Raw genomic sequence first — 18,056 nt, forward strand, 5'->3', positions numbered from 1 at the left:
AGGGAGAGCCACAGGGTGGACAACTGGTCTGTAAAGATATCTCAGCCCACAGAAGCAGAGGGAGCATGGGAACCGTTTCAGAAGGGACCCTCCCTCATTTTCCGGAGAATAAAAGGAAAGGAGGGGAGAAATACTTTTAGACTCGCAAGATTCTGTTAAAGTAACCTTTCAATAAAGATAGAGCTAGTAAAAACAAAAACAAAATAATTCTACGTGAGATCATGTTTCCTCTTAAAATTACATTTTTTCCGTGCCTTTGAAACATATATTTTTAGAAATGCACATGTTCCTTCTGAAAAGGGTGTGTTTAAGTGGGCATATTTGTGGGGGGAGAATAGTATTACTAGTCACTAATGATATGGCAAGCATTATTCATTAAGGGGCTGTAACAGTTGTAATACTGCATTTCACATAAAAAACTCCAATCCAGATAGGGCAGATAGACGTAGAATTGTATTTCACTGCATTTTGAGGGCTAAAGGAAGTATAAGACATGCAGAAGAAATGAATAGAACTCAGTCCCTACACAGAACAGATGAATCACAAGTGTGCCTTTATTGCTTTATTGTTCATCAAATTGATCAGCCTTCTAAATGAAACAATCAAGCATCTGTTATTGATTTTATAAATAAGGCTTTTTTTCTTTTACACTGAATTTTTTCCATGGACTAATTGTGAAGGATCTTAGTTCGTTTGAAAAACATACCCTTTTCATGTAAAAGGATGCAGATTCAGCATTTTCACATCAGAATAAGAAATATTTGTCTCAAACCCTGGAGAACTATTACTGAGAATGTTGCCTGGGCTCCCACAGGATCTCTTCTATATGTCCCAGCAGGCCCCTGCTTTCCTTCTCTTCTAGTGGCAATTACGCTGGATTGAAGACAGCTTCCATTGGTAGTACTGAAAGCTTGTCTGTCTGTTCCAAGCCTGACTGCTACGTAGCAGAGATGTTTCTGGAGATTACAACTGTAGAGGAAAGAAGATCCTTTCCCTCTGTGTATGCTGCATCTTCTATAGAGGTCACCCCACCTTTCAGACAGTTAGGTTTCAAAAACACTTCTCTTGGATTCTCATAGAACATTTGGGTTCAAGTGTAATTGTTTTAATGGTAAGTGTCGTATGAGATACAATTCTTGATAGGTGTATATGGATGGGTGTATTGTTAATGCATGAATATGTATGAAGAGATTGGTATATTCATGACAGAGGCAGTAGGGAGTGGCCCTGCCTATTTTCACTGTGGCCTTACTCCCCTGTGGCATGTAGCCCTCAAACAATGAGCTAGAAAAATGTGTCCCTTGAGTTAAAAAAAGGTTCATCCATGATACTGGCAAGACTGAGTAAATGGAGAGCCAGTTTGGTCTAGTGGTTAAGGTGCTGGGCTAGAAACCAGGTGACTGAGAGTTCTAGTCCCGCCTTAGGCATGAAAGCTGGCTGGGTGACCTTGGCCCAGTCGCTCTCTCTCAGCCCAGCCCAGCCCAGCCCACCTGACAGTGTTGTTGTTGTGGGGAAAATCAGAGGATAAGATAAAAAGTAAACATGGGATAAAAATCATATAAAGTTCTTCCCTGATCCAGTATCAGGCAGTTTCCCACATTACTCATAGGAATGTTGTAAAATGGAATGATATTATTGATTTGGTGTTAAGCTTTTGCAGTTGTAATGTAGCCTGCTACTGCGGTTGTCATGTACCATTATGAAAACTCCAGGTACACAAAATACCACCAATTCAGTAAATATATCAACTGAGGTTACATTTTAAGCTCTGCTCTGATTTGGGGTATAAACTTAAATAACGGAATTGAACTTTTGAACTATTTTAAACCTAACCTCCTCCATAGGATCCATAATCTTCTGCTTTTTAATTAACTAGTGGGATTTCAGGGGGGGAGTGTCTTTTTTGCCTAACCAAATGTGATGTTGGAAGAAATCATGTAGAGGTAGTCCTCGCTTAACAACCATTAGTTTAGTGATGGTTCGGACTTATGACAGTGCTGAAAAACTGACTTATGACCTGTCCTCACACTTACAACCATCGCAGTGTCCCATGGTCACATGATCATGATTTGGGCACTTGGCAACCGGTTTGCATTTATGACCGTTGCAGCATCCCATGGTCATGTGATTGCCATTTTTGACCTTCCTGGCTGGCTTCTGGCAAGCAAAATCAATGGGGAACTACATGATTCGCTTAACAACCATGTGGTTTGCTTACAGCTCATGGTTATTTGCTTAATGACCATCACAAAAAGGGTAATAAAATCGGGTCAGATTGCTTAATGACCACTTCGCTTAGCAACCAAAATTCCAGTCCCAATTGTGGTCATTAAGTGAGGACTACCTGTACTGTAAAGGGGCTCAGCATTCTGTCTTATAGTGAAATGACTCTCTGAAAACAGAAAAGAATGAAACCAAATTTAGTGTGGTAGGAAAAGTTGTCAAGAGAAAGAATGACTTTGAAAATGGACTATTCGCATGACCCAGGTCAGCACTTCTACTAAGAGGCTGGAAAGAATTTCAAAAGTCATGCTCCCCGTGTTTCCCTATCATTCTTTCAGAGCAGAGGGCATAAAAAAGATAAAAAAAGGGAAGACATCTAAAAAGAATATTCTATTCTACATTCAGAAGTTTGCATTGCTCTGTTCTACAGTTTATGCTTATGTTAAAACGTTGCTTAGAGTATATATATATGTGTGTGTGTGTGTGTGTGTGGTATTTTTAATAAATCAAACCACTGATCAACACTGAAGGCAGAAGTGCATTCATTTGAATATACTTTTGTAATCTGACCTTGAAAAGAAGCATACCTGGTCCAGAATAAAATTAACAACAGTTTGTAACAAGCTGCTCCTAGAAGGATAACGCATCATTGTTCCAAGATCTGAAAAACAATATGGTTGTTCTTTAAAACTGAAGAATCTTTTAGCATGTACTCCATAAATATTTCTTACAATTATAGCAATTCTATAATGTTGTTGTAGATGCCAATTAATTTCAACGTATTTCACAACTGTTTATTAAACTGTTTAACTTTCTCTGGTTGCAATCCTAAACCCATTTCCCTGGGAGCAAGATGCACTGAACTCAGTGCTGATAGCACATAAACCTACTGAGGGATATTTAGGAAGAAATTAAATTAAATATATCAAAGCTGGAATTAAATTTCTCACATATATGCGCTCCAGAGCATATTCAATGCCCAAAGCTAGCTTTTCTAAACTGGTAGATCTTTGCAAAAAAAGCTGTCACCACAGTTTGTGGCAGCAGAAATCATCATCATCATCATCATCGAATTTATATGCCCCCCTCTCCAAAGATGTGACTCCTGATGGCGTAGAACAATAAAAATAGGACATAATAAATCTCATTTAAAAAATCACAACAACAAAACACACAACCGGTGTGCCTCAGGATGAGCTCATCAGCTTCTTGGCCCCGATGCTCGAGAGAACATCTAGGTCCTCAAAGCCTTCCCAAAAGGCTAACGGGCAGGCTAGTCAAGTTGCAGAGGGGAGACCATTGCACAGGGCAGGTTCCATAACAGAGAAGGCATAATAAATCAAAGTCTTCCTGAGGACATGCTGCTTTTGTTGTTGTTTTCATTTTTAGATTATAAGGCATCCCAGATGTTGGTCTGGATAGGCTTCTGGTTCAATTGAATCAGTGCACAGTAACATCCCCAAGGGTGGTGCTGTAGAAACCCTGCCTGCCTGCTTGTGCACTGCTGTCTGAGATGCCTTCCTCCCACATCCTCCAGGGATGGAGGACCATCCTGACACCCCACAGTGGCAAACTGGTGCTGAACACAGAATGCTCCTGCTGACTACTAGTGGAAGGATTCTGTATCTATCAACTGCCACAAATGTCTTGGGACTACCATGTTTTCCAAAGCACAGTCCCAGAATAAAATTGCCCAGGAGAAAACAGTATCCAACCAGCTAAAATCAACCTACTCTGAAAGCATATTCTATTTGGGCTGTATTTTAACTTTGGCCATATGAAAACTGGAAAGTAGGCCTCACATTCCTTCTCGTACTGCAAATGATGTTCTGTTCATTGGGCAAACATAAATTCTATTTAGATGTCTTGCTCGAGGTGCTTTTGTGACAAAGTATGTGCCGTGGAGGAGGTGGGAGATCAAAACTTTTGTCATGTCACACAATCACTCTATCTGTTTCTGATTCTGAAATATAGGAAGGTTTGGAGAGTGTGCCCTCCAAGTTATTAGGCATCTACAGGGCTTTGCCAACAACTGTAGTGCTCCGCAGTTCCCAAACTCTGTGCTGCAGCGCCCCAGGGCACTGCAGTGAATCCACAGGGATATTTTCCTACTTAAACAGGACCGTTGGTGAATTTGTTGTTGTGCCCTGAAGTGTTGCAGCACACAGTTCAGGATCCGCTTGGGGGACCATAAACTGAGATGGTCTGGGAACCTCTGCTATAGCTTCAACAAAATGGGCAAAATTAGCAGAAGAGAGCACTGTGGGGTATAGTTTTATCTTTTTTCCCCTCTGGCATACATTTGATCTATGCACTTGTAAGCATGCTATCCAATGAAGTAGGATAACTTGAGCTTATATACAGTACACAATACTTCAGAGGATGTGTCATATCTGTGACAAATCACAATTGCAGTTGTTTTAATGCTGTTGTTTTGGATTTAATGGAAGGAAAAGCATTTTGTATTGCATGTTTTTGTTGTTGCTGTTGTTGTTTCATTAATTGTCTTGCATATTTTTAATTATCCCTTAACCATTTCCATTATTCACCTTTGTTTTTGTGTGCAGAACACTTATGTGATGTAGGCGAGTTTCTTTGCCATGATCACGTGACCTGCGTGTCTCAGAATTGGCTGTGTGATGGAGACCCGGACTGCCCCGACAAGTCTGATGAGACTTTGTGTAAGTAAAAAGTTATCCTGGTTTCCTTTGAACTATTCCAGCTGTAAAAGCTGGGCTTACTTTTCTTTTAATGTCCTAAGCAGAACCTTCATGATGTCACTGACTAAAGAAATGCACTTTCAGAGAATGAAGAGGTGTTTTTTCAAAAAAACATCTCACATTAGAATGAAAAATATCATCCAAGCATGTGTTCCATATTTATTTTCTGACCTAGAAGATCAGATACAGACAGCAAAGCAAAAGCAGAGGAAAGGAAGAAAAAAAATACAATAATAGTATACCAGATGTCATTTGCAACAAAAGTAAGGAGAACACATAGACCTCAAAAGAAAATGGAACAGGAGAAAATGAGGAAAAGAAAGTAATTGGTGAAAGAAGCAATGTATGAAAAATGTCAGGAAAAAGCTTTAATAAAACATATTTAATCACCATAATAAAAAAAATATTGTTTTCTCTATGGCCGAGAGCTATTATAGAAGAGAAAGAGAACAGAGCCCTACAGGCTTCCACCCAACGTTGTGGTCTACTGATAAGATTATATTAAATCTTCATATTTCCTTGTTTCTCCAGCAAAGTACAAAATGAAGAGTTCTGTTCCATGTCCCCAAGACAATCATTTTGTGTAACAGGAGCTAGTCATGAAATTGAGAAAGTTTTACAGTAAAACGCAAGTCAAGAGAAGAAAGACAGTGTTGAAGACTTGAAAAGGCATAGCACCTTTCTTATGTCATATGAAGGAGAGAGAAAAAAACGTAGACAATGAGATCAGAAAGAATGAAGATATTTAAATGACTGTGTTTTATGGTATGATTTCCCCCCATAGTAAAGGTATTACTTTTCAAAACCATATTTTATTTGCATACAAGATATGTAATGCACTGATAGACAGCTATTAAAAGAATAATTGATGATAATAGAATGATGATAATTGCACTTCGTTTTGTAGCAGCTTTAATACATTTGTCTAACAGGAACTAGATCTTGTCCTCTCTAGGTGTCTTGTTATACTTCCACTCTAGTTTGGACTGTTTCAATTGCTTGAAATTATTTGGAACTTTAATTCGGGACAGACAACTAGGTTTTCTTTATGTACAGACAACTGAGAAGTTCATCTGAGACTTTTCATACATTTTGTAATCCTCAAGGATTTGGGAAGGGAAATCTCCTGCCTGCCTTGACTGATCTCTTGCCACTGCTAAAGCTATTCCAGTGTTGAAGTACACATCCTTGCCATTTTTCACAGAAGTGGAACCTGCTGTAGCAACACATTAAGTTGCAAAAGGGAAGCTATTTTTTTCCTCTGTTCCTGTCTCTTTCCCTGCACTCTTCGTCATTATCCTAAACTGTGATACCAATAAATGCAGTGGCATATAAAAGGCCATTTCTTTCAAGGGCTTCTGCAATAGTAACGTGGTTGCAAAAAGAAGAGCTTTTACAAGATTTTCCTAGTAATAGGAAATTCCACTGTTGTCTTTAATCTTACTTTACTTATCCCAGTCATAGCATGAATGGATGAAGTAGTTTTAGAGATGCTAATGAAATTTACAAATAATCAAATCACTTGCTTTATCGGTTCTTAAGATCTTAATGCAGTCTTCATGGGACATCCATCTAAGCTTACATCTAAAGAGCAAAAGAAAAAAGCCCCCATGTTCATCCCCCCCCCCCAAGCAAATGTGCAGAGAAATAGTAATCTGAGAGTTTATCTCTCTTTCATATCTTTTCTGTAATTGTATGTACTAAGAAAACAGCCAGCCATAACTGTGTCTCTCTCTCTCTGCCATGGATGATAAGAGGAGCACTGGTCTCTTCTCTCGGTAGGATGTGATCTTACTAACCAAAAGGAAGAAGGCTAAAGAAGAACAAGGAAGTTAACAGGTCTGAGCAGATGAAGGCAACCTGTAGCTCATGAATCCATGTGACCCTTCATTTTATTTATTTGTTTGTTTGTTTATTTATTTATTTATTTGTGTATTAATTAAAGAGATTAATATGGCTGCAGGCCGGCAACTAGGTGGCGTCTGTGTCACCCGGGGCAAACATGGATTCCACGCCCAATTTTGGCACCCCCCCAGTGCTCATTTTGGTGCCCCCCCAGCGCGGCACCCGGGGCACATGCCCTGCTTGCCCCCCGCAGTTGCAGCCCTGTATGGCTGCCCAGCTCACTCATGGTGACTCCGGGTGGCCCATGAACCTGAAAAAGCTCTCCCCAAGTGATCAATTCAGATCTCCTGCAATCAATATCTAAGCTTTCTTACAATTTACTGCTTGTAGACAGAGAAGAAATAAGAAATGAAAATGAGAAAAAGGATTAGTCTTAGGGGGAAACGTGAATGTGAGACAGCATGTGTCCCAGCCCCATTGTGCTCTGCCACCACTCCTTGCTTTAGACCTAGCTGTCATGTGACCCCTGAGGTTAATGCGCTGCTTGATGTAGAGAAGCAAAGGTAATTTCCAAGATCCTTCTCATTTCCTGCTTCGTGGTCTCTGTCCCTCCAAAAGATCTACCTATCTCTTTTTGTCAAGTGCCTCACTGTGGATGTTTTCCCTTAATTCTTTTTTCCTTTGCATTCTTTTTCCCTTAATCCTCTTTCTGACTTCTGTTTCTATCAGCAGCCCTGTTTCTCCTCTGCCCTACAGCTGTTCTTTCCCATATTGGGTATCTGATATCATCCTTCCCACGTATTATTCACCTCCCTTTGAGACATATATCAGATTATCGGTCATCGGCTTCTTCCTCTTCTGCTAGAATACATAGCCCCTTTTCTCTTTTGTCTTGTGATGCTTTCACCTTTCCTCTTCCATCCTTCCTCCATCTTTCAGTATTTTTCCTCCCTTCCTTGCCTCCTTTTGTGGCTCTTAACAAATCTTCCCAATCAGCCTTCTCATGTCAGTTTCTCACCCTTCAACCTGCAGTTGCTTTGCTTCTAGTCTCCTTGTTCCTAAGCTTGAGGCTTTCCATAATCACATCCATCTTTCACTTCTGCCATATAAGCTATACTGTTGACACATTCACCCATGCTTTTGAATATTCCATGTCATTACCACCCAGGAGATAAGACAATAAAGGCAGTGTCTGCAGATGGCAGGCAAAAACAAGCAAAATTTATATGGACACACTCACAGTGACACACACACAGGGAGACACTCACATACACTGCGCTACATGGTGATTTAGAATTCATGATAACTCTGTTCCCTCAGCTGAGAGTTTGAACTAGCATCTCCAATGTTCAAAACAAATATGCAATCTGTTACATTGCCCTTTATCAGCAGAGGACAAACCTATCAGCTGCTGTTCCACTACAGACTTTGTGAACTCACAAGCTGTTGAATTTAAATGCAACACTAAGTGGATCCATCCAAATTACTTCTACACAGTTAAGCTACTTAAACAGCTATTATCATTATTTATTTATTTATTTATTTATTTCTATGAAGTGGCTAGTGTTGAATAGGAGGTGGACAAGAGACCGTCTCCTATTTCATAATGAATTGAGAAAGTTCTATGTTTACAGTTGTTAATTAGTTGTGAAATAAAAATGAATTGTTTCCTGATATATTTGGTATTTAAAATGATCTACTAGCACAATAAATGTCTGGCTAGGAGAGCAGCTCATTTGTAAATTTAAAGTTCAGGCTAGTCTTTCCATATTCAAGCCCAAGTAGCTTGATTGGGTGCCTATTATTAATGGTACGGCCGGAACTTCATCTGCTACCTTGCACATAGATGTTGTGAAACTAATAGGATTTGGCTCATGGCATTTTTCACTGTCTTTGTCATATTACTCTAGTTTTAACACTTCAACACAAAACATGCATGTTCACATTCCACAGTGCCTGGAGGCTATATGGGCCTGGATGGGGGAGAACTAGCTTCAGCTCAGCCTTGACGAGACTGAGTGGCTGTGGGTTTTAGGGCATCTGCATCTACTGATTTTCCATCATGATGAGGTAACACTCCCCCAGGCAGAGTTGGCGCACAGTCTGGGGGTCCTCCTGGATTCACAGCACCCACTTGAGAAGCAGGGGGCAGCCATGGCCAGGGGAGCCTTCACACAGTTACATCTTACATTCCAGTGGTGCCCATTCCTAGATCGAGAGGCACTGGTTACAATCAATCATGACTTAGACACCTCCCAATTGGACTGCTGCAACATGCTTTACACGGGCCTTCATTTACATGAAACAAAATAAAATTTCATAACATTTATTTACATAAAATGAATTATCTGAAAAGAATTCTTGCCCATTAGTAATTATTTCAGCAAATAAATGTTTGTTCCATATTGAAGGAGAAAACATACATTCTCTCAATATGATTATCTTTCTGTTTCCTATGTGGAATATATTAAGGGAAACAGATATGTAACTATTCTGAACTGCTTGCTAGGAATATCTTTATCTTCTGCATCTTCATTCCAAGGAATATTTAGTAGATATGCTTACTTTATTAACTTCCTTGCTTTGATTATTAGACTTTATTGAATGGCAAATATTTTCCTTTGTGGGTAGATGCTGTCAGTTTTGAATTGGAAACCTCACTGGTAAATTGCCAAGTGCCTGGACAGAACTGTTATTTTCTAGGTACAAATAGATTGCCAGCCTTATTTCTTTCCTGACTGATATTTTATTAAAGTATTCCATTTGGAATATTCTCTCCTTTGGCTCTCCAAAGACAGTAGCATTTAAAACAAAATATAGGTGGTTCAGTCTTGCATTCCAAAGAGTATATATATGTCAGTACCATGTTAAAGGTTCTTTCATTACATCTTTAAGAATAAATGTTCCCTAAAGAAAAGTCTGGAAATAAAACATGAGTATGTAGAGAAAAACATGCCAATTATGTTCAATTCAAGATTAATAATATACCGTTGGCACTTCCACACCACTACATTTCAGCCATAAGTCATTAAAAATATTCCCAAACTACCTTGTGAGGTTTTCACCATAACAGATCCTGAAATGCTGAATATCTCAGATGAGCTGCCCAATATTTCCTCCACTGTTCCAAAAGGCTTCACTAAAGTGTTCCACATACAGCTCATGACAGCCAATTGTTAAATTTTCTGGAATCTTGGCTGAGAGCAGAGCTGAGCCAAAAGCATGTCAATCAGCTGTCTGGCAGTTAGGGGCACAGCACACAAAGGCAATGGACCAAACAGAGTGGTTGTTATACATTTGTCAGAACACCATTGCCCACATCCACCCTTGTCCTCTTCAGTGTCCTTTTTGGACACTCTGAGAGAAAGCCAACTAGGGAAAACATTAAGCTATTCCACTCTGCTTGCTTATTGACTGAAGCGGTGATACAGTAATGTGGTGCCTTTGGCTTGAGAGAGAAGGAGGAAGAACCACAGGGCTAGGGAGAGACCAAACAGAACTGTTTCACGATGCCTCCTGAGTGGTAACAGAGGCAGAAATAGAATGGCTTTACTGCCTGGGGAGGACACTAGCAGGGAGGAACGAGTGGTACCACTGCTCCACAATTAACACCAAAGCGCCATGTGGAGGTGCTTTTCGTTTTGTTTTTTTAAGTACAACAATTTCATTTTCCTATTCTGTCTTATAAGGAACAGTAGCAGTACATTTCAGGAAAAGCAAAAAGTTCTGAGGATGGCCTCTAGTACTCAGGAAATGCTCCTAGAGTGCTCGCTGACTGGTCACAATGGGAAACTGGGACTCTGCCAGGGCTATATGTCGTCAGAAGGATAAGAAACCATAATAAAAAGGGAAAGGCCCAAATATAGGGTGGGAAGACCTGGCTTGGCAATAATACATGTGGAAAGGATCTGGGTGGCCTGGCATGAGCCAGCAGTGCGATCCAGCTTGTAAAACGGCAGATGCTCTGTTAAGATCTATTAATAGACTCCAGATCACAAGAAGCAATTATCCACTCTATTCTGCCTTTGTCAGGGCCCACTTGGAATATTATATCTAGTTCTGGGCACCACAATCTAAAACTGACATCAACAAAATGCAGCACATTCAGAGAAGCAGTACCAAGATAATAAGGAGACTGGAAACCAAGTCCTATGAAGAATGGTTGAAGAATCTGGATATGTTTATTTTATAAAACTGAAGACTGAGGGGAGGTTTGAAAGCAATATTCAGATAGCTAAAGGGCTGACCTATAGAAGAAGGAGTGGATTTGTTTTCTGTTGCCCTAGATGGCAGAACCAGAACCAAGGGCTTGGAATGGTAGGGAAGTAGGTACAAGTTAAGTATCAGGAAAAAATGTCCTGACACTAAGAGCTGTCCACCAGTGGAATAGTTTGCCTTGTGAGATATATTCCCCTTTACCGGAAATCACTCGAAAGGTTGGATAGCTATCTGTCCAAAATGCTTTAACAGATCCTGCAGAGAGTAAAAGGGTGGACTAAATGACCTTTGAGATCCCTTCCAACTCTTTGATCTTCTGATTTTATGATAAGTTCAGCATGGGTTGCATGTGATTTTTGGAATCCAATGTAGATTAGGAATTTGATTTGGATCATTTAGTCACCATGAAAAAGAAATGGCAATGATGTGACCTCATTGAAATTGCTACCAGCTTTTTATCTTAAGTGAAATTTAACTGGAATGTAAAGGTTCCTGCTTAAATATATATAAGAAGAAGAAAAAAGAGATAAAAAGTATTTTGAACTGGATCTCAGGATCATAGTAAACTGTACTGAGTATATTGAAAGCAATCTTGAGTGTTTAGAGGTAGGGTAGTCAAAGCTGTGCTAGGCATTCCTATCACACCACTAGATCTTGGATCTAGTGAAAGGGAGTTGCCCTTGGAAGCAGGATCTCCAATCTCTATGGTTTCAGATCTAACAAATTGGTCCAAAGCTGTTTTAACTTTGCAGTATAAACAATGATCTGACATGTTATTTATAGGAAAGTTCCAGAATTCCTTCATGCTTGATTGCAGTTTGCCTGTTTGAATAAAATCAGAGTTTTAGTGCAAAAACACCAAGTGTGATTGTTCGCCTCTTCAGGTGAGATACTGAACGTCAGACCAAAATATTTGCTTTATAAATAAAGCTTCTGTTCATGTTCAACTTGAAAGGTTGTGTGACTTTCATCAATAGAGGTGTATTTCTTTTCAACTGTTTTTCTAGTTTATAACTGTGTATAAAGCAAACACCATCGAGGCTGACATTATTTTCACTGTCGATACTCAGCAGAAGTGTTATGATCCACTCAGGTACACTTAGTGATAAACTCTGTGCTGGCCTTTCTTAAGAAGGTGAATTTCACCCTAGGGTGTCAAAGTGCTTTGCAGCCAGAAATAAATCAAGGTTTGAAAATGTCCTCTCCCTATCTTTGGTGAGAGCGAGATCTGGGGAGGTCACGCCTTACTCCCCAAAATGCAACTACTGCAGGTAGAAATGAGAACATCCAATTCCCTAAACGAAGTCTAGAATTGTGCCGATACAGGTCTCTGCAACTTGTCAGCTGTGCTTATTCCCTCCAATTTATCTGTCTTTGGGAATAAAATGTGCAGCTGCACATTTGGAAAGGAAGGATTTAGGCGGCATCTTATTCTGCATCACCAGCACAGTGCAGTCATAAGGGAGCGTCAGCTTTTCTTCCACTTAAGTCATGGTTAATTATCTGATGCCTCTTTTGTTTCCTGATCAGGTTTGCAGAGAAGTTAATTTAACTGAAAGCTGATGGCAGCGGTTCACTTCCTTGAATTCAATGCAAATGCTTACTACAGTGCTGGAGAAGATGATGGCCCCCAAAGTATAGTGCCCGATGCCCAAATGTCAGGAATAATTAGATCACATTAAGGATTAATTGCAAGCTAAATTGCACTTTCTCTGCACTAGGTTTCAAAAAGTGTGCCTACTCGGAGAAGCAAATTGAGCTTGTATAAGTTTAGAAACAGAGGGGCAAATTAATCCTTTTTAAGGGACGCGTACACAAATAATTCACAGCTAGACTGCAGCATTCCAGCCTTTTTATTTTATTTTTATTTCAGCCAGCGGCAGTGTTACTTTTTATGGCTCAGCTACACATTCCCAACAATACCAAGATTTACACTGGGAATATGGGTTCAACCTTTGGCGTTTTCAGATCACCGCAGGGAAGCTGCAGACAGTACAAAACGTCTTGCCTCCCTAGAGGGAAGCCTTCATGTCTGTCTTGTTTATTCCCAGATGATAAATGAATATTCAAATACTGTACAGGAATTCCTTGAGCTTTTGTCCACTTGGCTTTTCTTGTTGCTTCCCTTTTGGATTATTGATTTCCCTGGCAAACTGATGCCAACTTTTTATTGATACATACCTTTAAAAGGAATTAAGAGTTTGGGACATGGAAGGCAGGAGAATGGAGGCATGTCTCCATTGCTTTCATTTTCATTTAATACTGTGCAGTACAACAGTGAATAAGAGATACAGTCAATTGACAAGCAGCAGCACTGATTACCTTCTTATAAAATGTACTCACGAAATTGTGAGATACTCCAGATGCACCATTTACTTTGGTCTGGATTTTTGGGCAAGGTGAGATCACTAGCAACTGAAGGTATTTTGCTTATTTGCAAATGCGCTGGGAGTCAAGCAGCTTAAGCATTCCTATAGGTAGCAAGTCCACTGCCCCAGCATATTTTTGTTTTCAGCACACAGCTTTTTCCATCCCCTTCTAGCTGAAGAAGGAAGGAAGGAAGGAAGGAAGGAAGGAAGGAAGGAAGGAAGGAAGGAAGGAAGGAAGGAAGGAAGGAAGGAAGGAAGGAAGGAAGGAAGGAAGGAAGGAAGATTTTGAACACTTGCCTAACTTCTGCTACTCCTTTTATTTAATTAAGGAGTCTCATTTTCTGAAGACATGCATTTTTGCATCAAGAACTCTCCTCTTAACATTTAGCTTCTCTTGAAATCTGTTAATTTATTTTGTAGGTCCTGATATTATCTAACAATAAAACCATAAGAACCCTTGGGTTCTTCATTTGGTTTTAAAGGGGGTTGTTGTGTGTTTTATTGATTTCTGTATTTTGTTTATTGGTTCTGTTATTTGGTTGCTTTTAATTATGTGAGCCTCCCAGAGTCAGAAATGGGAGATGGGTGGCTATACAGACTGAGTAAATAAATAACAATGAACATTGTCAGAATAGGGATCCCCAGAGTATTTTGTAAATGGTCACGAAATAGTCACTTACAAAACTATGATTCCCATATCTGGACTGCAGAAATTCAAATGACTGTTCAATGGAATCAAAGAGTGAAATGTTTTTCTGTATTGCCTTGCTGCCAAAAGTTCCATTTACCAGAAAGCAAATTGATTCCAAATTGTCCATCATTACCTCTAGCTCCTAATATTCTTCTGCTGTGTCCATCTTAACTTTGATTTTTTTTTTCCTACATAGGTGTTGCACCGGGCTACAGATACGCACTGTTTTTGATTTGTAAGAATGGCCAGTTCGTCTGTTCTGTGGTCTAAAGCTTTCCTTAAAAATGCTATAGTAATATAAATAAAATGAAAACGTAAAATGGAGCAGAACCTCTGGCCTGCACTAAGGGACATTGGCACAGGACCATTCTGGCTTGTGGGCATCATATCACTCTGGATATAGTACCTGGAAAGGGCCAAGGTTAGGGGCACGTCAGGCATGGCATGAGTGATTTCTCTCCTCTTTGTCTCTTTCTCCGTGTGTATGTCTGTATGCTTCTTTTAAGCTGCAGGAGAGAGACAGATTGGGGCAATGGAAAGGGAGAGGAGATGTGAGGCAAATTACCCTGCTCCTGATATATTTTTTCTAACTGAAAATCACCCCCTGAGGCTTTTCCTTCTGAATATGCAAGTTGCACCTTAGGATTTAATAGTAGTTATTTGGGGCAGAGGGAATATTGAAAAGAAGAATGGCCCAGAGATGCTATCTCATGACCTAAATGAATATATAGCTGAAAAGAGTTGGAAAAGTTATAAAATGGAGGAAATGCCCTTCCCTAGGACCATATTTATGTATAGTTCCTTATAAGAAAAAAAATTGCAGGACTTACTATGTGTTTCTGGTAGTTCTGGAAATCCTTGGAATAGTCTTGCCAGATGCATGGGGGCTATCCTTTCTGGGGATCTGATTTCAAATTTTCCTGCTGATGGACAGAGCAGCCATACTGATTTGGCTTCCAATCTTCTTCAGAAGAAAAAATGCAGTTTGTGTGGGAAGCCAGTCAAAATGCACTCCAGATTAAAAAAGCAGACATATGCAAATGTGCTTCATAATAACATATTTGATTTTTTTATTAGGTCTGGCAACCTTAGAATGGACATTCATTAGATGCCAAACAAATCCTTTTTGCGTGCGGCACTTATAAGCATTTTCTAAACCCTCTCGTTCTTCTATAAGGCATTTTATTCCAATTAATCTAAATGGGTCCCCCTGGCTCTTGTTTGGGTTTCGTCTTCCTTAAAATGGATTTAAAGGAGATAGACTGAGTGTATCTAAATAATCATTGTCCCAGCTTCTTGTTCAGGCTTCCTGCCCCAAAATCTAGTGCATTGGAGAAGAAAAAGGAACAGCACCGAGTCAGACACACAGGCTACTTCACCATAGCCTCTATAGAACATGTGTAAGTCTCTAAAGACTGTTCTTGTTGATAGTTAAGGTCCATTATGATTGCTGGAGGTATTCTTTTCCCTCACACTGTTCTACTTAAATTGCTCCAAAGGGATTAGTGTTCTTCAAATTCCAGTTAGATCACCCACAGAGAATAAAGGAAGGAGTATCCACATCACTTGCCTCTGTGTGACATCTGAATACCAACTCCAGAAAATACATCTCTGATGCCTCTCCTCATTGCTTCTTTAGGTACATTTCTTTCTTCTGGTAACTACTTCTCTTGATAGGTCCTTCCTCTTCCATTGATATACAGGTAGCCTTCCATTTATGACCATTCCTTTAGCAACTGTTTGAAGTTATGACAGTGCTGGAAAAAATGACTTATGACCAGTCCTTGCACTTTTGACTGTCACAGTGTTCCTGCAGTCACATGATCAAGTTTCAGGCACTTGGCAACCAGCATGTATTTACAATGGTAGCAGCATCCCAGGTCACATGATTGCCATTTATGACTTCCCGGCTAGCTTCCAACAAGCGAAGACAACGGGGAAAGCCAGATTTGCTTAACGACAATATGATTCACTTAATGACCATGGTGATTCACTTAATGGCCACTGCACAAAAAGGTTGTGAGATTGGGCATGACTCACTTAACAACCACCTTGCTTAGTGACAGAAGTTCCAGTCCCAGTTGTGGTTGTAAGTCAAGGACTACCTGTATAATCTTATATAGGAATACAATTTTACATGAAGCTGCACTACCATCTATCAGATAATTACAGAGGTACATAGCCATGACTGGGTTTAAGTCAATGTCCTATCCTAGCCTAAAAGCTGCAAAACACAAATCATCCTAAAAGTTAAAGTATTTTACTGTTACCTCAATGGAACATTTCTTATTTTTTTTTTCCCAAAATAGGAATACTTCCGTAATTGTCTTGTCAAAATTGGAAATTCTAAGTTACAAAAGCTTATTTCTGAAGTATTAGAAATTCTCCATTCTTTGAGTTCATTTTGTGCAGAACAGTCTGAATATAGAGTTTGCTGTGGCTTTCAATTCTTCAGTTAACTCAAACCTTTTGTTCTTCTTTTCATTTCCTCATGAGCTGAAACCTCATAATTTTTTTTTGCACCGAACTACTGTGCATATGCAAATAAATGAGTAGTGTATTTTTAGATGTTTTATCCAATTTATATTATTCTGAAGTTTTGCTAACATGTTGAAGTGAATAAAACTTGTACCCATGCACATCTGCACACAGTAAGAGAAGTATCTTGTAACTATAAATATGATCAAATTATAATTGCCTTTGGAATATTTTATCAATACACTTTGATTGATTTGATTGATTACATGCCATCAAGTCACTGCTGACTCGATGGCATGTAATCAATAGCAACCACAGAGGTAGATTTTCTCCTTGACAATCTGTCTGCAAGAAAACAACAAGGCTTGGAGAGCACCAAGGACTCCACAATCTGTCCCTAACCTGATATTTAGGTCTTCCAACAGTACACTCATTGCCACTGTAACTGAGTCCAACCACCTTGCTGCCGATCATCCTCTTCTTCTCTTTCGCTCCACCTTTCCCAGCATTACAACCTTCTCCAGATTATCAACCTGGAGATTATCAATACATACTGAACTGATAATCTGTCAAAGTGACGAACCTGTGTCATTTCCAAAGACACTGTTTCCTACAACCTCAACAAGCATTGTCAGTGGTCCAAGTGACCATTGTTCTGGTCCCCCCAATTTCTAAAAGCCCACAGGTTTCTGACTGTTGCTGTCAATAAATTGAAGAAAGCAAAACTTCTTTTAAGCTACAGGAGAGTAGCTTATCTAAACCAATCCAATATTCAGGCTTTATTGTAAAATAAGGACATGGACAATAAAAAAATGCAGTGGGGTTTGGGAAACAGCTTGTTTCAATGTGTGAAAAATACTTAAAAATTACTTTCTGCTTTACGTCTAGTTGCAGAGAACTGAACATTAACCTTATGACTACGCATAGTTGTGAACACATGTATATAAATAGCTGTCAAATGGAAAATCTCACCCTACCTGATCAGCCGAATGGAATTTGGATTATTTATTTATTAGAAGTGCTTCTTTTCTGCCACTTCACGCATACGAGTCTAAGCAGTTTACAGCAACGTTGTTTGTTTGCTTGTTTAATTTCTATAGCCGCCCATCTCAACAAGTGACTCTGGGCGGCTTATACGGAATATCTGTGATGCATAAATAAATCACAATGTATCACAATTATATAACAACCTATGTTTGAATCTAATGTTCCTGGTACAGAGACTTGGTATTGCATGATTTCAGCGCAGATGTATTGCATTGCTGTTGGTAAGGATTGCCTGAGCTGGATTACTTTGCTACAATATCATTTTGAAACACGGCAGAAAAAAAAGTTATTTCTAGGCCCTGTTTTGACTTTGTTGGCACAAACAGATAATTACTGTATTTGTAGCAGATAGATTTGCAACCAACAATAATATTTTGTGCTAAACTGTTCTGTTGAAAGACTGTGGTTCAAGATAATGTCACTTCCCCTTAGGCCTCAGTTGCAGTCTAACCCGTTATAAATACT

General features: G+C 39.5%; 1 protein-coding gene across 1 annotated transcript in view; it reads left to right on the forward strand.

Moving 5' to 3' along the window:
• Window positions 1–3,441: 3,441 nt before the first annotated feature.
• LRP1B (LDL receptor related protein 1B) overlaps window positions 3,442–18,056 on the forward strand; it is a 707,094-nt gene continuing 692,479 nt past the window's right edge. Inside the window, exons 1-2 of the mRNA XM_063307533.1 lie at window positions 3,442–3,535; window positions 4,791–4,902. Of these exons, the coding sequence (XP_063163603.1) occupies window positions 3,442–3,535; window positions 4,791–4,902 (206 nt within the window). The remainder of the gene's footprint in view (window positions 3,536–4,790; window positions 4,903–18,056) is intronic.

Source organism: Candoia aspera, chromosome 1 (genome assembly GCF_035149785.1).
Source record: "Candoia aspera isolate rCanAsp1 chromosome 1, rCanAsp1.hap2, whole genome shotgun sequence".
Taxonomy (NCBI): Eukaryota; Metazoa; Chordata; class Lepidosauria; order Squamata; family Boidae; genus Candoia; species Candoia aspera.